General features: G+C 42.6%; 2 protein-coding genes across 2 annotated transcripts in view; one reads left to right on the forward strand and one right to left on the reverse strand.

Moving 5' to 3' along the window:
• Positions 1 to 4,053: 4,053 nt before the first annotated feature.
• Positions 4,054 to 11,160, reverse strand: DPH3 (diphthamide biosynthesis 3). Its single transcript, XM_008709029.2, has 3 exons — positions 10,920 to 11,160; positions 10,113 to 10,187; positions 4,054 to 6,633 (listed from the first exon to the last, which is right to left on the reverse strand). The coding sequence occupies exons 1-3, from the start codon at positions 11,025 to 11,027 to the stop codon at positions 6,568 to 6,570; spliced, it is 249 nt and encodes an 82-aa protein (XP_008707251.1). The 5' UTR covers positions 11,028 to 11,160; the 3' UTR covers positions 4,054 to 6,567.
• Positions 11,161 to 11,193: 33 nt separating this feature from the next.
• The window catches only part of OXNAD1 (oxidoreductase NAD binding domain containing 1), a 38,553-nt gene continuing 28,556 nt past the window's right edge, over positions 11,194 to 21,190 (forward strand). The window contains exons 1-4 of the mRNA XM_040636598.1: positions 11,194 to 11,295; positions 11,695 to 11,719; positions 20,074 to 20,200; positions 20,484 to 20,547. Of these exons, the coding sequence (XP_040492532.1) occupies positions 11,194 to 11,295; positions 11,695 to 11,719; positions 20,074 to 20,200; positions 20,484 to 20,547 (318 nt within the window). The remainder of the gene's footprint in view (positions 11,296 to 11,694; positions 11,720 to 20,073; positions 20,201 to 20,483; positions 20,548 to 21,190) is intronic.

The following is a 21,190-nucleotide window of genomic DNA, read 5'->3' on the forward strand; positions in this document are numbered from 1 at the left end:
TTGCCATAGAAACATTCAAAATGATCATCCCAAAGTTCCAGCAACCAGGAAACAGACACGTCAGGAAGGTGGGTAGTGTAGGTTCCCATGGGTATTAGATTTCACTTTTATTTTATTTTTTTTTTAAAGATTTTATTTATTTATTTGACAGAGATAGAGACAGCCAGCGAGAGAGGGAACACAAGCAGGGGGAGTGGGAGAGGAAGAAGCAGGCTCATAGTGGAAGAGCCTGACGTGGGGCTCGATCCCGTAACGCCAGGATCACGCCCTGAGCCGAAGGCAGACGCTTAACCGCTGTGCCACCCAGGCGCCCCTAGATTTCACTTTTAATGACATCATACGAGCCTAAGTCCCATTTCTCTCTATAATTAGAGCTAATAAATATCTTCAACTGGATAGTATGGCAGACTTTGGAGATATTAATCTGCTGTGACTAGAGTTATATTGCTCTGAATGTGAATATGGAAAACACAGCCAAAGCCTTGCTCATCTTAAAATGCATATGTAGCAAAAACTAGTCCCATGGGCTTGCTGTCTAATGTCTGGCCAGCAACACGAGAGTGGCTGACTTGTTTTAATGTTTTAAACTGCTTCCATCTTATCACTTGGAAAGTTTTTCAATTATTCCAACCCTGCCGCAGAAGAAAGAACATGCGATTTGGAGTCAAAAGTATTGGATTGAAATGCTAAGCCTGATACTTAAAGACTGTGGCTGATTAGATTACTTTCTAAAAATAGAGGCTCCTTCCCCTCCCACCACCTCCATGGGAGAATTGTTATTTCCCTGCCTTCTTGACTTTGAGCTTGGCCACGTGACTTGTTTTGGCCAAGGGGAAACTGGCTCTTGCACCTCTGCCCTGGCTAGTCTGTTGGTCTCAGGAAGAAGGGTGGCGTGGGACCAGATCCAGACCCAGCCTGCTGTTTACAGCCACCCAGCCAAACCCAGCCAGAATCAGCCAACCCCAGCTGACCCCTAGACACTTAAGAGAGAATATCCAACTACTGTTTTAAGTTTGGGGTAGTCTGTAATAAAATACCTGATTGACACGTTGACGAAGACTTGGTTTCAGTTAATACAGGGATAATGATATCAACATCGCAATGTAATCTAAACGACATCCTGCTATTATCACTTTACCTGCTTAAGAACAAGTAAGTGCCGCACTCTCATTTTATTTTCGCTTCCCCAACATTGCATATGATGCCAATTTAGCTGAACTGGGACTACAGGACTACCTTCCCAGAGTGGTCCTAAGTTGAAGGTAACCACCAGAGAAAGATTTGTAAAGCAGCACACATACTTTTTAATGCTCTGAGGGTTGGAGCAGGGGACCAGGAACAGTGGGTGCTCACACACACTGTTGCTGGTCTACTAGCTTGCCTAGTTCTAATCCTACTAATTACGTAACTCCATGGGGAAGGGCTCCAGCTTCCCCTGGAAATCACCCACAGCGTCAAGGTTGGAGGTGGTGAAAGACAGATGTGAGTTCCAGGTTGTATTTTCTTTTGTCAATATCAAGCTCTTTTTTCCAACTACCGGGTTAGCTGACCTATAGCTACGTGAGGCTCAAGGTCAGATACAAAGGTAACAGCCCTGCCTTGATGCCTCCACCAGCCCTGACACCTAGGTAAAGTCAATGCTTTAACAAATCCCTCATTCTCTATTACTCACGGTTCTTCTGTTTCTCTGGATTGACCCCGGATACATCATGGCTGAGTCCATTGTTGTCTTAACATGTAAATTCAGGCAGGTTCCCCAGACCATAGTCTTGAGTCACTGCCAATAGAGCAAGAAATACGTAAGATTAAACTATTTATTGAGCCCTTACTATGTGCATTCTGCTAACTACTTTAATATACTATTTCATTTTATCTCATTAAGTCGTCCCCAACCCTCATCTAGGCTGGTTCACTCTTGCTATTACCACCACTTGGTAGTTCAGAGATACCCATTAGCTACAGTAATATTCTGAGCTTTTCCATTGAGGATTGCAGACTGGGACCCAGTGCCCTTTGGAGTGACGCTGGATGGCATGTGCAGCCCTCACAGAAAGACCCTGGAACACAGGTATGGGTTTGGGCTAAGGGTTTGTTTCCCCCACTTCTCCACCCTCAATCTTGGCAGTAATCTTTGTCCAAAGGTTCAACATCTGCCCCCATCCAAGAACTCAGTTCCCCTCTAAGAATGAAGTCGGCCCCTAAATCTTTGCTTAGTGACTGGACCCCACTACCACAATCAGGTCTCAGATGGGAACTACTTGCCAGGGTCCCAAATGTTGACCCATCGAAGTAGCGTCTGTGGCTCTGTGCCACTTACTGGGATGCTTGATTCCTTACTAGACATTTATCTCTATTTAGGGGCCACTTTGTATTCAACACCTTCCCCCATCAAATGCCCCTCATATGACTTCCTTAGATACACCTCCCACATTTTAAGCATTTTGTGAGCTAGGGGATATTTTTAACTGTGATTTTTTATTCATATGTCCTTTGTTTTAAACCCTTAACGAGGAATAATTTGTAAAACGGCTTCCCAGTCAAATATGTAATCATGAGCAATTTGCTTCGTAGGAAGTAGGGAATGGCAGGCATCCTCAAATGGAGTTAGAGTAATCCTAATTACTTACATCTGCAGAAGCTGTCACTTTTGGAAGGTGTGTAATTAGCAGCCAGACTGTGTGCTGGGAAACATGTGATTGTCTGTTTAAACAGGGTGCAGCCCAGAGACTGCCCAGAGTGGGGCTCTCCCACTGTGTTCATTAGCCCAGCCTGGGCTCTCAGGTCACTTGCTAAGGCCGACTGCATACTCGAATACAAGGTGTGGGGTCAACCGAGCCCACACTCCTTTTCCACAGGCAAAGCAGGTGTGACCATTTAAAAAAATTGGATCCTCTGTACTTTGTAATTATGAATTTTCTGTTTTTCTAGTCCAGTGGGTCTCAGCTTTGGCTGCATATTAGAATCAACAGAGACTCTAAAAATCCTGGTGCCCAAGCTGCACCCAGACCAATTAAGTCCATTTCTCTAAGGCACCAGTTTTAAAGTTCCTCAGAGGATTCCAGTGTGCTGCCACGTTTGAACACCAGTTCTCAACTAATGGTTCTCAAATGTTAGCTGCATCAGAATCTCTTGCAGTGCTTGTGACCCACCCCCAGATGCAGTAAGTGCGGGGGAAGGGTGTCCAATAATTTACACTTCTCATATTTATTCTGAGAATGCTGTCAGTGCTCAAAACCATGTTGAATTCCTTTTGGAATAAGAAGAGTTAACTTTTCTTTTGCATGTATGACAGTTATTGTGCTAAATGTTTTAGTCATTAGCTCACTTAATCATTTTCACAAGGCTGCTTCATTCTACCCTTTAGGTCTCAGAAAAAGTACCGGACCTGAGACGCCTTCTGCCTGCCCTTCATCAATGCACCTGCTGCAGCTCCCATCACCTAGTGTGTTTCCTCCTGGGCCCTAACTGCAGTGAGTAATCTTATTTCCTCTCTTCCACTTGCATGCAGAGACCCTACCCAGTGCCCTACATGTGGTAGGGGCTCCACAAGCACTTCTTGAATGAATGAATCCACACAGCAACCATAGGAGAGGTACTATGATTGCATTTCACATACCAGGACACAGAGATACAAAAAAATTCAGTAACTTGTCCAAGATCATAGTGGAGGAACTGAGGTTCAAACTGTGTCCTGACCATAGCAAGGCTCTCAAACCACTGCAAGAGTTGATCATCAGCCTTAAATAAAATAGCAGCCTTCTTTCCCAGCAAAAACTGAATTACTCCCCTAAGAATGTTAACTATTTTGCTTCCTGCCACTTGACTCAAAGCTTTTTCCCCAGGAAAAATAAAAATCCGGAATCAAAACCCATGTGGCCAAACTGTAGAAACAGTGGCAATTTCTTGACCATTTCCAAACTCTCCTGTTCCTACCAGAAACCTACCTACAATTTTCCAAAACAGATTAAAGACTTCTACCGCATATAAAATCATATCAAAACTTTTTAACACGAAATGTTGGTATTTAGGGGAAGAAAAGTACATGAAAACAAATTGACTTGAATTATGACTTTATTTAGTATGTCAATAATTTATTCTGGTAATAAATTAGTATGTACAGCAATCAAAAGTGTCGGGTGCTTCTCAGGAAAACTGCTTCTGACCGTGTACACTAAGATATATGCAGAATCCCCTCAATAGTTGACTTTATTTTCAAACTCAGAAGTGTGGTACCATCAAGTTACTAAAGGAGCATCGTCTTTCTCTAATAGTTTATGATTTAGTTTTAAGTCTATAAAGGTTTCAATTACCATTTCAGCTCCTGCAAGTTATAAAGCCTGAAATGATAATACCGACAGTTTAAAAATCACCTGATCTAGTCTAATTGTAGAGGTGACAAATCCCCTGGCCTTGCCAAAGACTACAAGGCTAGTTAAGAGACAGAGCCTGGATTACAGATCAGTTCTCAGAGGTGGTCTGAAATGTCTGGTAAGGTACACAAGGCACAGAATATCACTCAGAACTCTAGTCTTATCTGAAAGACCCTGGTTTTACTTCCTGCTTAACATAGGATTAAACCCTGTTCTTTTGTAGTTAGCAAATTTAGTCACATAGCTGCTTTGGAAATGAAATCGCTCCCGTCACTGCAGATTATCACTGATCACTGATTGCCAGTGCAGTCTGATTCACTTCCCCTGGGATGTTTGGACTGGGGCAACTTTTATTCCTTCTATGTTAGTAGATGTACATCAAGGGTGCCCATTCCTTTTAAATTCATCATCAGCTGAAGGAGCTGATATCGGTATCTACAAAACCGTCAAAATTGAGCATGGAACAGTTCTTTGCTCTTTGCGGTTCATTCCCATTAGTTAACATATACCATACTCTCTTCATCTGAGCTGCCACTGGCTCCAATCCACTGGTGGATTCTTCTGCGCCATCAGGGTCCCTAAATAGCCATGAGACTTCTCATCCTATGAAGAATATGCCATATAATACCACATAATGTACCCTGCACTTCTCGCATACAATTTTTGGAGATTTATTAGGTCTTAGACTAATGGCTGCCCATAGCCATGCTGCTGGTAGGTTTAAAAAAAAAAAAAAAAGACTACTCAGTTGTTTTAATTTAAACCCCCAGTGTGCATTCAGCACATTTATTAACTAGTAATAGAATGGTCAGAATGGTCACGTTCTGGCAAGCTATTTTTTCTAATTGCAGGAACCATTCCCAAAACAACCTACCAGGCATCAGTTACTTTTTTTTTTAATTTTAGAAACACACAGCAAAATTGTGTATGTGAAAGAAATTTTTGAATTTTCATATAAGTGATTCTAATTTCTTGCTACTGTCCTACAGCAAAGAAAGACTGATGGCCTACCTACCTTTACAAATTTCTTTTTCTCCAGGGTAACATCTCTCTGTAAGAGTGCACGTCTGGTTCAGTTACAGCTTATAAACACTGGTTAGATGTGTCCCCAGGGACATATTTATTTAGAATAGGCATCTCATCTTCAAGTCATCCTCAGCAAGAGTTGCAGCAGCTCTACCTTTCAGGGCTGGTGACTCGATTCTGAGGTACTGCTGAAGGTGCTGCTGCCAGCCATGAGGCCTTGACATGGAGCCGTCTCCCTCGAGAGGAGGGATGGAGCCTCATCTAAAGACAACCGGACAGACACGACCCACATCCACAAATACGATCTGCGCTGAGCATTCAGTTTACTAAGTTGGCAAGCTTTTCTCTTCTTGCTCTGCTTCCAACGTCACTTCCTTTGGCTGCTTTTCATCTTGTCCCAATTTTCAAGGAACGTGCAGAATATGGTAGGAGCTGAAATGGTAACTGAAACCTTTATAGACTCTAACCATTCTCTGACCACTTCACTTTTTGATTTTTCTTTCTTACTAACTTTTAGCTCTGGAAAGATTGTGAGCTCAGTATATTTTCTCTGTAATATACCATGACCAGAATGCAGTGTAGGAAGTCTAATGGAAACGGTATGCTACACAGAACAGGAACTGAGTTCTAACCAACGCAAGACTGAGCAGACTGGTTTGGCGTGGGAACTGAAAGCACAGTGGAAACAAAGCAACGAATATGTTTAAGTTTAGAATGGCAAAGCTGACATCCAATTTCAAAGAAAAGGCTAATTTTAATAATCTTAATAACTAAGCCAAAAACATAATCCCCCTTTTCATTAAGGAATCCTAATGACTTTGAGGTAGATGATGCTGTTACCAGTTAAGGAAGAAATCAGGTATAAGACATACAAATAATGATACTGAGAGAAAGAAAGAATTGATTTGAAATGAGCTTCCTTTAAATTTATACGGCAAATCAAGAGCACTTCCAATTCAAAGTTCTAAGCACAAAATCCAGGCATGTCACGTCGTGGACTTGCTTCTTTAATTGGAGATGAACTCAGCAGCCAATGGTCAGGAGCCACACGCTAATGGCGGAGCCAACTACGGAATGGTTGTCCCCGTGAAGGAAGCCAGTGACTTTGCATTTGGTTTTTCCAGCTTGGCTCATTCCCAAATGTTCAGGATGTGGATTCCTAAAGTCCTCTTCAGCATTTAACTAATTCTTTGTGGGTGGAAGGGTCTGGCACTGTTTCTCCACACATAAACTGATCCTAAGAGAGAATAAAAAATTATATTAATCACTGAGTGTGTCACAAATGCATCAATATTAGACTTCAGTTTTGTTGCAGAATCAATCCAGCTGTTAAGGTTTAAAACAATTTTTTTTTGTTTCAAGGTTTATTTATTTTTGAGTAATCTCTACACCTAATGTAGGGCTCGAACTCACAAGCCCGAGATCAACAAGAGTTGTACGCTCTTCCAACTGAGCCAGCCAGGCATCCCACAGTTCTGTTTGTTTTTCATTGCTATATCACGTTCAAAGAGTCAATGTCAGCACCAGAACTACAATCCTAAAAGTGCTTCAGTTTTTAGTCCTGAATTCACACTTAAAGCACCTTATAAACAAGCATCCACTTGTCAGATATCCCATTTGTAAAGATATATCACACCTTTTTAAGTTTCTGTATTAATTACTACACTAAAACTTCTCCACTTCAATATTCAGTCATTTGAATACCTGTCCTCTTCAAGGTAAGTACTTCTTCCAACTAAAAGGGATAGCTTTTTATGTTTCCTGACACAGATAACCTGCAGTGTCAGCTACATTGTAAATGAAGTTCAATATCATCTCTGATTATGTACCCTGGCTTCTGTCTGCTACCACAAGACCCCTCTGCCTCCCAGGTTCTGCCTCATCTTCCGCAGTCTGATCCCCAGCAGGGTCAGCCCATGTTGTGTTCACACTCTCGCTCCCGCCCAGCACCTGGAGCCTCCTCCCCTACCCCAACTTCCTCTTTGGAATTTATGGTCTGTCAATCAGCATACTGCTCCATATTCTCAACCTCTTCTTTAAAACATTTTTGCGCCGTCTTGCTCTAACACAGTGGTTCTCAAGAGGTGGTGGGAGGGGCGTGCTGATGTTGTCTCCGGGGGATATTTGGCAGTATCTGGAGACGTTCTGGGGAAGTGCTACTGGGATCTAATGGGAGGCCAGGGATGCCACTAAACACCCTACAATGCACTGGACAGCCCCGTACAACACAGTTATTCAGCCCAAATGACCATAATGCTGAGTTTGAGAACAGACCATCCCCTAAGGACACCGTTTCCCCTATAACCTCCCAAGTGGTGGTCCTGTGTTCTTTCAGATGGGAGGAGGGGCCGGTTGTTCCTTTTGGCCACCGTTCTCCTTCCCTCCCTAAAACCCACCAATTTTGACTCTTATGTCATGACATGTATCATCACTGCTCCTTTTTGTGTGTTCTGGACCTAAAGTCCATGGTCAATTATCACAATCCCTCTTCTCTCACTCCCTCCTATCTACTTGACAAAACCACAACCCTGGTTAAATCTAACTTCCTGCGTGTATATGCACCCACATAGCTGAATGTCTACCACCTTAAACTCTCTCCTGATCCTCTATCACCACCAGTTACTGCCAAATGTCTCTGCTCCCCTTTGTAGCAAACTCCTTGAAAGAAGTGTCTTCCTATTCTTCTCTTGTTCTCTCCAATAAGCTTTCCACCAATCAGGCTCTGTCTCTATTACTTCATCAAAACTGCTCTCACCACCATACAAATGGCCTTCCCATTAAAGCCAATGCTTAATTTTCAGTCATCTATCAGTGGCATCTGATAAGCTTGTTCACTTCCTCCACTTTTTCTCATCTGGCTTCCAGGATATGGCACTGGTGGTTTCCTCTTTCTTCCTTTTCAGCCAGCTTTGCTGATTCCTCACCTCCCTCTCTGACCTTTAAATATTGCGAGTGGCCCGAGCTCAGTCCTTTTTTTTTGTCCCTCTCTATCTATGTTCACAGCCCTGGTGATCTCATCCAACGTCATGGCTCTAAATGCTATCTATATGCTGATAACTCCCAAATTTACGGCACCAGCTGCTCTCTCTCTTTGAACTCCAGACTTGCATATCCAATTGCTTTCTCATTTGCTTTCCACTTGGACCAAAAATAGACCTCCTAAACTTAGTATGTCCAACTCCTGCCCCTATACCGGCAGACACCTCCCCATCAGTTGATGGCAAATGCATCCTTCCAGTTATGAAGGCCACAAATGTTGAAATCATTTTTGATTCCTCTCGTATCCTATATTCAATCAGTAAAAATCATCCTTATCCTTTAAAGTACATCTAGAATCCAACCACTTCTCATAACCTCCAGTGCCGCGGCTTGGTCCAAGCCATCCATCTCCTCCTCTGGTTCGACTAAGGGCCTCCTAACTGTTACCTTTGCTATACCCTAACTCCTATCCTTGCTTCCTCACAATCTACTCTGAACACAGGAGCCAGAGTCACTCTATTACAACTTAAGTTGGACTGTAGCACTCCTTTGCTTGAGAATCCTCCAGTGGTTCCCTACATCATTCACAACAAAAACCAAAGTCCTTAAAGTGGCCCACAAACAGCTTCGTAATCTGCCCCACTCCACTACTCTCCTCCTGGGCTACTCTCTCACCCTCATCCACTCTGCTCTGGTCACACTTCCTGTTCCTCGATAAAAACAGACACATCTCTGCCTTAGGGCCTATCCACTGAAAGTTCTGTTTGCTGGACTGCTCTTTATCCCCCAGGGCTCATTCCCTCACCTCTTTCAATCTTTGCTCAACAAGGCCTTTCTCAATAAGGCCTGTCCTGATCACCGTATTTAAAATTGCAACCTCTTCTCACATCAGCACTCCTAATTTCCCTTACTCTGTTCTCCTTTTGTTCCAGAACACATTTTGATACAAGAATAAATCTGTAAATTTCTAAATTATAGCATGCTTCTCCCATGAGACTAAGTGCCTGGTGCTACCTTCCTTATACTCATTTTAGAGTTCATCCTTAAGAATGTTTAGCTCTGTTATATGTCAATATATCTCAAAAAAAAAAAAAAAGGAAAAAGGAAAAAAATACTGTTAAGCTTCTTACTTAAGACTCCATTCAAAGTACTGACCAAAAGTTGGGGTAGGGGTGGGCAATAAGAACATTTGTTTTCTATTGTCAATATACTTGCGTGAAAAACAGTAGAAAATTAAAGACCAAAATGAAACTGTAAAATTGCAGCTATGACATATCTCAAACAAGGTAATGCAGAGTTCTATATGTAGAAGCCAAGTAAGAAATACTATACAACTATTCCCTCCAAAATATGTCTAGGAGCTCTGAACAATTTTGATTACTTATTATATAAAGGAGGAATACAGACTGCCAATTAAGTAACCTTTATAATTATTTTTCTATTTAATAAGTAATCAATAATTTTCATTAACGACGGAGCAGGTTTTTTTTTTTTTTTTTTGCCTTCTCCAGAGCTAAAATGAGTTAATTAATTTGAATTTTTTAAAGTTGTAATTTACAATACAGCTATGGATTAATAGTTTTAAGAATTTGTTTGGGGGGGGGATAAAGTTTGTTTTAAAAAAACCCACAGCACTTACCTAACACACTATTAAGAAACATTCTGCAGCACTTAGAGACTGCTCTAGGTCCTTGCCTAGCAACCCTCCCCCACACCTTTTAAAATTCAACTACTTACCTTGTCATAAATCACTTTTATAATGAGAGAGCAGCTAGGGCACGTTGCCACGTCTTCCCCATTCTCCAAATCTTCCTGTTAACAAAATCAAAAACCGTTTGGTATTGTCTTCCCTTCGCAATCTCCTCCTTGCAAACTCTCTCCACCCCTAGGGGCAAGCTCCTTTGTGGCTCACCTCCCTACGAGGTCTGTGAGGGCCAAAAAGGCCTGCCCAGAGAAATAACCAACTCCATTTTTCCTGCCCAGCGGTACTTAAAAATACCCAGGAAGAGGGGCGCCTTGGTGCCTCAGTCAGTTAAGCAACCAACTCTTAATTTCAGCTCAGGTCATGATCTCTGGGTCCTGAGATGGAGCCCCATCCCAGCTCCGTGCTGGGCCTGGGGCCTGCTTAAGATTCTCTCTCTCCTTCTCCCTCTGCTCCTCTGCCGTGCCCCCCACCCCCACTTGCGCGCGCTGTCTCTCAAGAAAGAAAATACAAGACCTGGGAAGGTTAGCCAAGGTTCGTCGCCTCAAAACCCCTGAGAAGCCAAAAACGTGTCCCTGCCTCCAAAAAACTCCCAGAAAGTGGGACCCTAAGTGGGGAAAGATGGCAAGACTCATGTTCCCCGTCATCCAACTCTCCAGCCCTCGGCCTGACTAAAGGCCAGGACGATGTGCCCACTGACAAATCAAGTATCAATTTTACGGGGACTCAGAGACAGGATAAAGAGGGCGTGTGAGCCGCAAGGTGACGGAATGGCGGAAGGAACGAGGAAAAGCAAAAACGCGCCTGCTCCGACGAATCGCCGGGCGGGACTCTGAAGTTACCTTGGTAATGCAGAAGTTATCCCCACACGGGCAGGGGTAGAAATAGGCCTCCGACTCTTCGTCATATTGGAAGTCCTCGATCTCCACCTCGTCGTGAAACACGGCCATTGTCACTGGGCCAGCAGAGGTCGGTCGCCCCCGCCGACCGACACTGCCCTAGGACAGTCCGACTTCGCGGGCGCTGGTCCCAGACCGGCGTTGTCAGCCGGCACCGGCTCAGGAGATATCGCTTCCGGCGCACAGACAATGACGCAACTCCGGCCTCGGAGGCCAAATGGGTGACCGGGTAGCGGTCACCATGGAGATGGTGGAGCTAGGGGGCGGAGACACTGGATGTGGCGGCTCGCGGCACTGCACTGTCCTCCCAGCACCCGCTGTCGGAGGCACAGACCAATAAACTGTGGGGATAGCTCGCGCTGCTGTGACGTCACGTCACCGGAAGGTCTCAGGCGAGGGTGGCGGAGTTCGGCCAGGTGGGCTAGCTAGGTTCCCGCGGAGCCGGCGGAGCGGAGGCCCCTTTTTGCGGCCGCCGCCCTCCCTCAAGTCCGCGGAGCTTAGAGAGGCCTTGAGCTGGGTCCGCGGACTCGGTGGCATCGACCCGGCCCTCGACGCCCTTGGGGACAGGAGGGCGCTCCTTTGCTTGGTCTCAGGCGGCGGCCTGAGCAGCTCTGCCTGTTGGATCTCCCTTCCTGCCTCCCCGGTGACGGACGGAAAGTTCTCCTGGAATTCTGATTCACCGAGTGACCTTGAGCTCAGGGCGACGCCTACCTTGTAGTTTGTGGCCACGCTCGACTATTCAGGTACATCCCCGGCTCTTCCTCACCCCGGGTTATCTTCAAATACCCTAAATTGTGTTGTCGAGAGGACCAAGAGCGTGAAGCAGATGGAGTTCTAGTCCTATGTTTGCCAAACATATACCATTATTAATGACAATGATTTGTAAAATAGTAATAACATCACTTTTTATTATTGGGAGTTTGCTTTGTACCAGGTATTGCGCTAAGTATGATTCTTGGGAGTTTAGATGTTATTCCATATTAATCTGAAAACTGAGATACAGAGTTGGGTATCTTGACTAAAATCACCTATCTAGAAAATGAAGAGCCTGTCTGTCCCCAAAGCCTCGAAACAAATAACTTTATTTGAACCACGGTTTCTTCTTTGTAAAAGGAATGGCATCGGCAGTTATTACCAGGAGGCCTCTGTATACATTGAAAGGAAATGCAAATAAAAGGTGGTTTGTCTTTAAAGCAACGCTAGTGTCTGTTTTAGTACAACCAGATTCCATGGGGGTATTGCTCCATCACCATGCATTTTTTAAAATTTAGGTAGAGAAGGAATGCAGTGCAGTGAAAAAGACACTTTGGAGAAATAGTTCTGGGGTCAGAATCTGTTGGGAACTAGCTCTGGGTTGGATATTTACATTCTTTTCTTTTTTTTCCAAAGATTTTATTTGTTTGAGAGAAAGATGGAGAGAGAGATAGTGAGAGAGAGAGTGAGAGCGAGCACTAGCAGTGGGGAGAGGGAGAAGCAGGCTCCCTACTGAGCAAGGAGTCCAAGGTGTGACTCTGTCCCAGAACCCTGGGATCATGACCCCAAGCCCAAGGCAGACACTCAACCTCCTGAGCCACCCAGTGCCCCTGGATATTTACATTCTTTGGGCCTTATTTTCTCTTCTAACTAAAGAAGTGTTGGATTAGAGATGATTTACAAGATCACATACAGATCTAACTTTTGCATGGAAATTATGAGATTGACTGGGTTCAGAGTTATATATATCGTATTTCTTTTATATTTACATGGTATGTTTCATGTAATACCTACATGTATACACATTTCTATGCTTATCTAGTACACATACTCAGGTTTTTATGAAGCTACCAATTTTGTGCATACTGAGTTGAATTTCCACCTGGTTTGAGGCTTGAAAACCTAAAGGCAGAGGAGTCTTGAGAAGAAAATCAAGAAGTTACATTTAAGAAGTTTGTGTAAGGTTATCTCAAAAGGCCTCACATTTTGCATAATTGAAGACCTACCGAGCAGTTACGAAACACTTGTTAAACTTCTTGAGGCTTAACTGGGATAATTCTGGTGTGACTGGGCAGAGGAGAAATCCCAGTAAAGCCTACCCAGCTCTTTGGCTGCTCCCTGGATCTGTAGCACAGGTACTTCCTAGGTAGTCCCTCGGAGACAGGAGGACAAGGGAGAGTTCCCGGGTCTGTTCTGTCGTCCCAGTGATCATTTTGAGGTTGGGAATCATCTTTAGTTCTTCGGTGCTTCTCAGCATAAGCCTATAAATTGAAGATGAGCCATTTTTGAATGTATCATGAGTGCATTCATATTTGGTTCTTGGAAGTATAAATTGGTGGACCTTTTAGAAAGCAATTTGGACCTAGCAAAACAATTTGCTGGGGAATTTTAAAATTTGAGGTTAATAGCCCTGGACGTTAGAGGACTTGTTGGATAATATTTTTTTATAATTTCTTTGTAATTTTCCAACTTTTTTGTAGTATGTATTACCTAAAAGGGAAAAAGAAAAACTAGTGAACCACTTATCAATAATAATGGACACTATGTGTCAGGCACTATATCAAATGTTTTGTATGCATGATGTCATTAAAACAGCCCGGGGAGGGGCGCCTGGGTGGCCCAGTCGTTAAGCATCTGCCTTCGGCTCAGGGCGTGGTCCTGGGATCAAGCCCCACATCACGCTCCTCCGCTGGGAGCCTGCTTCTTCCTCTCCCACTCCCCCTGCCTGTGTTCCCTCTCTCGCTGGCTGTCTCTCTCTCTGTCAAATAAATAAATAAACTCTTTAAAAAAAAAAAGGCAGCTCGGGGAGGTATAGGTATCATTAATCCCATCTTCAACATTGGGAAGCCAGGGGCTGATGAACTTACCCAAGGAGGCAAAGCTGGTAAGTGGCAGTAAATTGTGGTGAGAACTCAGATCTGTCAGACGCGAGAACTTAGGCTTTTAACTTCGATGTCATCTGTGATATGATGGCATTGAAGCAGAGCTAGATTAAACGTAACAGCCTTGAAGCTCTGCAGACTGCTGAGATTGTCTGCTAGAGCAGTGCTGGTGCCCTTGAAACCTAGATTTGGGAGTCTCCTTGGCTTTCCATACTTCTTTCATCCTGCTGTGTGTTGGCCATAGCTTTGTCTGCCAAAGGTGATTTTCTGTATGGTTCTGCCCAGTTTGAGTTCATGCTGTGCTGAAGAAAGTAAAACCATAACCAAACGTGTAATGCAGTTTGTTTTTTACTCCACCCAACATTTTTAAATAAAACATTACAATGACTACTAAACTTTACTTTTATTCCTAAAAGGGAATGGAAATGTTTTGTAACGAGCCAATTTTGGACCTTGAGAGTATGACCAAAGCAGATTACTAGTTGCCATAGGATCATTTGCAATCACAAACTTATATAATTCAAAAAGAAGTCAAGTCTGTTGAAATGTACCATGAAGCTTTGAGTGAGGCTCTTCCTGGAGACAGTGTGGGCTTCTATGTCAAGAACATATCTGTCAAATATGTTCGGCGTGGCGGTGTGGCTGGCAACAGCAAAAATGACCCACCCATGGAAGCAGCTGGCTTCACGGCTCAGGTGATTATCCGGTACCATCCAGGCCAAATCAGTGCTGGATATGCACCTGTGCTGGATGGTCACACAGCTCACATGGCTTGCAAGTTTGCTGAGCTGAAGGAGATCGATCATTGGTCTGGAAAAAAGTTGGAAGATGTTCCCAAGTTCTTGAGATCTGGCGATGCTGCCATCATTGATACGGTTCCTGGCAAGCCTATGTGTATTGAGAGCTTCTCTGACTCCTCCTCTGGGCTGTTTTGCTGTTCGTGACATGAGACAGACGGTTGCTGTGGGTGTCATCAGAGCAGTGGACAAGAAGGCAGCTGGAGCTGGCAAGGTCACCAAGTCTGCCCAGAAAGCTCAGAAGGCTAAATGATTATTATCCTCAATACCTGCCACCCCAGTCCTAATTAGTGGTGGAAGAATGGCCTCAGAACTGTTTGTACCAATTGGCCTCTAAGTTTAATAGTAAAATGGTTAATGATAGCAATGCATCGTGAAACCTCCAGAAGGAAAGAAGAATGTTTTGTGGACCATTTGTGTTTTTTTTCGTGTGTGTTTGTGTGTGTGTGTGTGTGTGTGGCAGTTTTAAGTTATTAGTTTTTAAAATGAGTACTTTTTAATGGAAACAACCAAAAATCTGTCAGAGAATTTTGAGACCCATTAAAACAGAAGTTTAATGAGAAAAATTTTTCTTTTTTAATCGTAAAATGTTTACACTGCTGATCTGGAAAATAATAGTGACCAAAATTCTCAGCATGTGTTTGAATTAAGAACTAGTTTGTAATTCTGAATAGAAACTCTGTTTTGGGGATGCTGTTGTATATCAGGCTGAGGGGAGTTGTTATTGGCAGTATCAAACCACTGCGGCTCTAGATTGTTCGGAAGGGAGCAGAGGGCACAGTTAATGGGATTGACTTGATTTTTAGTAACACTCTTGCGTGCCAGGCACTTGCACAGACCTTTGTTCCTCTCAGCAATCCAGTGCAGTGGCATTGGCATTCAAATTTAAAAATTTTAAGAGGTGACTCACCCAAGATGAAAACGTAGAAAGCAGTCAGACCTGAGCCCGGTTCCACTCATTTCAGGTAAAGCATGATTTCAGGTCAAGCGCTCTGTAACTTTGGTACTGCTAGGGTTCCCTTACAAATGCCAGATGCTGGGAGCCCCTGTGCTTCCTCAGTGACACTTAGGGTTCTAAATCAACAGGTGCCTTGATAGTTCTGTGAATTTACTTTATTTCAGTGTATGAATGCTCTTAGAGGCATTCTTGGTTTCTCTCTCCTCTCTTCTTTTTTTTAACTACTCTCACAACTCATCCAATCTGTTAGCAAGTCGTAAGGCTCAAATTCCAAAATATACTCCCTGTTCATCTACTTCTGTTATCTCATAGCTTCATCTTGCTCTCATCTTAGACTGGAGCTTTCTAACTGGAGACTTGCCCTCTGTGATCCATTCTTTACATAGTAGCTTGAGTACCCCTTTAATGTAAATGTAAATTAGGTCATTCGGTCATGTGTAAATTAGATCCTTTATTGTAAACCTTTTCTGTCTAATTCAAACTCGTCAGTTGCTTCCATTGCCCTTAGAATAAAGGCCATACTCTTTCCCAGGTCTGATGTGAGCTGGCACATGTCTACCTGCTGGACTTACCTCTTGCTGTCACCTAGCTCCTCACTCTCCAGTCATGCTGGCTGTGGTTCCAGCAACAGAGTAGGCTTGTTTCTGTGATTGGGCCTCTGCCTGATAGTTCTGTCCTTACTGTCTGCTTGGCTGCCCCTTCCTCATTCTTCAGGTCTCAGCTCTGATGTCTCTTGAGAGAGACCTTTCCTGATACTCCTCCACTCATTTCCTTTATCATACTCATTGTAATCTATATTTGTCTCATTATCTGTTTACTATCATTGGCTGGACGCACTGTAATAAAAGCTTTATGATGACAAGGGCTTTGTGTCTGGTTCTTTAGTGTGTCTCCACAGCCTAAAATAGTGCCTGGCACCGCAGCAATTCTTAAATACATTGAGTGTACTTATTGAACAGAAGTTAGTATAGTTCATTTTAAATCTTAATCTGTCGCCTGCAGTAATTTTTTTTACTGCTTAAGTGGATATGTTTTATTTATGTATCATAAGATAATTTTCTATTTCAGAAGTAGAGTTAAGTAAGAATTTTTTGGTTGAGGTAAGGCCTCTGAGGATAGAAACATTGATGAAATATTCTTTCTTGTATCATTTTAGAAAATCTTTAATGTATGGTAATTTTCTAAAGCTAATCAGGTGCTTACATTGAGTATATGAAACCATTGGGTGTATTTCAAAAATTGGGTAGATTTTTGTCTTTTATTTTTGTTTTTAATACCTCATTGCTTTGAGGGGCCCTTTGAACACAATTTGATAAAAATACCCTTTATTTACCAGTAGGTGGCACTCTTGGTTATGGTCACTGGCATTCAAAAACCAGATTTTAGAATTTTAAAGAGAACAGCTTTTAAAAATTAAAATTTCTTTCTTTTCTTTTAAAAAAGATTTTGTTTATTTATTTGAGAGAGAGAAAATGCGCGTGCATGGCGGGGAGGGACAGAGAGAGGGAGAAGCAGACTCCCTGNTGAACAGGGAGCCCAATGCAGGGCTCCATCCCAGGACCCTGGGATCATGACCTGAGCCAAACGCAGATGCCTAATCAAATGAGCCACCCAGATGCCCCAACACTTCTTTATTTTCAAGTTCAGTTGAGCAGTAGACCCTTTAAACAGCATAATCACTAAAAAGTGTATCTTATTTGAGGACTTTTTTTTTTTTATCAACGGTTGTCTAAAACACTGAGCAGAACAGTGTTACCATATTAACTATGTATCAGTTCATTTTTATCAGGGAACTTGGCCTTAAGTGACATGTAACTATATCATTCCAGCCATTGGTCTGGTCTTTTTTTTTTTTTTTTTTAAGATTTTATTTTATTTTATTTTTTTTGAGAAAGAATAGGAGCAGAGGGAATGAGCAGAGGGGATGGGTAGAGGCAGAGGGAGAAACAGACTGCCTGCTGAGCAGGGAGCCTGATGTGGGGCTCGACCCCAGGATCCGAGGATCGTGACCTGAGCAGAAGGCAGACACTTAATCGACTAAGCCACCCAGCTGCCCCTGCTCTGGTCTTTCCTGGGGTGGGTATCATAAGGAGCAAGAGGCCAAGGAAGCTGAAAAAAGGAAGCGGTAAGAGAAACAATCAGAAAAGACAAGTGGGAACATAAGGGGGAAGAATTGATGGGAAGGAGGCAGTGAAGAGTAGACTTGCTGTGAGGTGATGCTTGCTGATTATAATGAGCCTTTCCTTTTGCAGTCGAGAGTGCCTTTTAACAGATTCCCAGAACACGGTTCTTACATGTCGTCTCTGCCATTGCAGGAACTTTGTGAGAATTTCAGTATATGGAAACACTGCCCTTGTTCCCACCGGTGTCTATCCAAAGGTCTCACTATAATACCAGGATCAAAGCATTGCATGTCAGTCAGTCAGCCAGCCACATACTTAATGACTTCTAAAGTCTCATGGACTTCTAAAGTAAGTTTTGCCTGCCTTCTTTCAACAATGAATGCACCATTTTTGGTTTAGTACATTCAGAGGAGAGAAACTACATTTAGTAGTCTTACATGAGGTGAAAGGTCTCATGCTTTTTTCATTTGCTGGAGAGAAAAATGGTGAGTAGCATGTTTTCCCACAATGACGCTGCCACAAACTATGACAGGAAGTAGATCTTTTAGTTAGAAAGCAGTGCTTTTTGATATGACTTAGTTATAACTGACTTTTATCATCACTCGATTATTTACTTTTATTTGTTTTCTGTCTCTGTCTTCTAAAATGTAACCTCCCTAAGAAGGTCTTTGTTTCATTTATGTCTGTATCCCCAGTGTCTGCCACGTAATGGACTCTTAATAAAGATTTGTCACATGAAGGACTTAATTAACAAATATGTAGTAGGAATGTAAGCACACTTGCTTGAATTTTTCTAACATTAAATTTCTTACAATTAGTTCACACAGTACCTTCCAAAGAGTTCAGAAGAAAGGGTGTGTACATACATTTTCATTTATTCTTTAACTAATACCGGAAAGGACAGCTATATATGGCAGTATAATATGTTAAATGTGACCATCTGAGACAAATAGTCAAAAATTGGCAGAGGATAACAATTGTTAGAAACCAAAAAAATATATCATCTGACTCACCATCAGTGCTTTTTTTGATAAGCTTATAGGTTTTAGAATTTGAATGTTGGGTGATCTTTGTTGTTGTTGTTTTTTTAACATTTTATTGAAACAGAAGTACGTAAATCCTTGGAGAACAGCTTGATTAATTTTTTTTTAAGAATTTTTTTTTTTTAGGGGCGCCTGGGTGGTATAGTTGTTGAGGGTCTGCCTTTGGCTCAGGGCGTGATCCCGGCGTTCTGGGATCGAGCCCCACGTCAGGCTTCTCTGCTGGGAGCCTGCTTCTTCCTCTCCCACTCCCCCTGCTTGTGTTCCTTCTCTCGCTGGCTGTCTCTCTATGTCAAATTAATAAATAAAATCTTTAACAAAAAAAAAAAAGAATTTTTTTTTTAGGGCATTTCTAAATTTATAGCAAAATTAAAGGCTAAGTACAGAGATTTTCCATGTATTCCCTGCCTTCACAGATGGGTAACTTTCCCCATTATCAGTGCTCCCCACCAGAATGGTACATCCATTACAGCTGACAAGCCTGCCCTGACACTTCATAATCACCCAGAAGCTGTAGGTTCTTTCACAGCTCACTCATGGTATTACGTGGTCTGTGGATTTAGACAAATGTATAATGACATGTGTCTGTCACTATCACTATGGTATCGTGCAGAGTATCTTTAATACCTTAAACATCTTCTGATGAATTTTTACAAAATGAAAATACCCAGGCAATCAGCATTCAGATTAAGAAACAGCGTTGCCACTATTACCTCCCCAAGGGTAACTGCTAACTTCGTTACTAACTTGATAGATTAATTTAGTCTGTTTTTGTACTTTTTATGACTGGACTCCTACAATATATGCTCTTTTTGAGTCTGGCTTTCACTCTTTTCTTTCAGTGTGATATTAATGATACTCATCTGTGTGACTGCGTGCCATTGCGGTTTGTTTATTCGCGTGGCCGTGAACCTCAGAAAGTATGCTCCTTGCGCTTTATCTAGCAAGAAGTGTTAAAGACTTAGGTGGTGTTCTTTGGGTGGAATACGATCATTGGGCAGTTATAAAATCTTCTCTCCTATAATGGCATCAGATTGGTCACATGAGCTTGGTTAGTGATTTTGGAAATGGAATAGCATGAATATTTGATGGCACCGCTAATTACATATGTCTGTACTGTGGAGGTCAGGCAGATCAGCTCTAAATCGTGGCAGAAATTTTGTCAGAGTGGAGTTAGGCCTTTCATCGCTTTGCTTGTTTTGTTAGATCAGCTCCTATCACTACCAACGAAGATCCAAACTCTTCTTCATTGGCCCCCGAAATAGTCTGCTATTTCCCTACTTTTTCTTAAAACATTTTAACGTCCAGTTTTATGTTTGCCCAGGAGGCACCGTGGCCTGTGCTGCTGTCATGATTCCTGGGTTGTTGCGAAGCTCTGTTGGAACCATCCGCTCTCCGGCTGCTTCGCTGAGACCGACAGCCGGCGCTTTGCGCCACCTTACTCTAACAAGGTAGGTTTCTGGCCCTCAGTGTCATTGGAGGTGATTCAAAGACCTGACCTGCTGATGGTCGTGGGAGGCTTCTCAGAGTCCTGAAGGCATATCAGAACATCCTGCTTAAATATGCCTGCCATCCGCAGACTGTTCAGCTTGAGTTAGGTGTGCACATGTTCACTGATCACTTTCTGGGGTCTGTAATGTTATAATGTATTTTGAATAGTCATGATGTTCTAGGGGAAACTAATTATTTTTGTGAGCATAATACTTAATAATCTAATTTTACTTTCTATTAAAGCATAATGAAATCCAAAAGGAAAACTGATCACTTGGAGAGAACTGCCAATGTCGTTCGTCGGGAGGTTTGTATCTTTGGGCTGTGGCAGGTTTTTCTAGGGCTGGACAGTGCATGCAGTCATGACCGGCTCATGGAGAAAGCCTTAGAGGAGCTCGGTCCCTTTGAAGGACAATCTGGGAAAGTTTGTTATTTTTTTTGTTCAGAATTTTTCTGATCGGACATATGACAACTAGTTTGAAAAGATGACAGTGAAATACTCAAATTTTTCCTTTAGAACTAAAATAAATGGATTAATTTTTGATGAAGGGAGTATAGCAGCAACTGAGGGACCTACCCTCACATGTGTCATGTTTAGGGTTATATTCTAAGTATAGAACTTTGACAGCTTACATTTTATGAGTAGCTTACCTTTTCCTTTCTTTCTATTTTTTTTTTTTATTTGCTTCTTTTGGCATCATGTCTCAAAGTCCTTGTTCTTATCCCTACTTTAGAACAACTTGTTGTTTCATCAAAGGAGAAAGCACTAACATCTGAGAAAGGAAGGTGGATGAGCTCTTGGTACCTTTCCCATGTGCAGATTTCTTTCTACCGTATTCAGACCCTAGAAAGCTAATCTACCACCTGAAGGGGTGTCAAGGGCTGGGATATAAAGGATCCTCACCCTTTCTCAGTGAGTAATCCCATTTTCTTTTAAAAACATAAATTGG

Source organism: Ursus maritimus, unplaced genomic scaffold (assembly GCF_017311325.1).
Source record: "Ursus maritimus isolate PB19 unplaced genomic scaffold, ASM1731132v1 scaffold_20, whole genome shotgun sequence".
Classification (NCBI taxonomy): domain Eukaryota; kingdom Metazoa; phylum Chordata; class Mammalia; order Carnivora; family Ursidae; genus Ursus; species Ursus maritimus.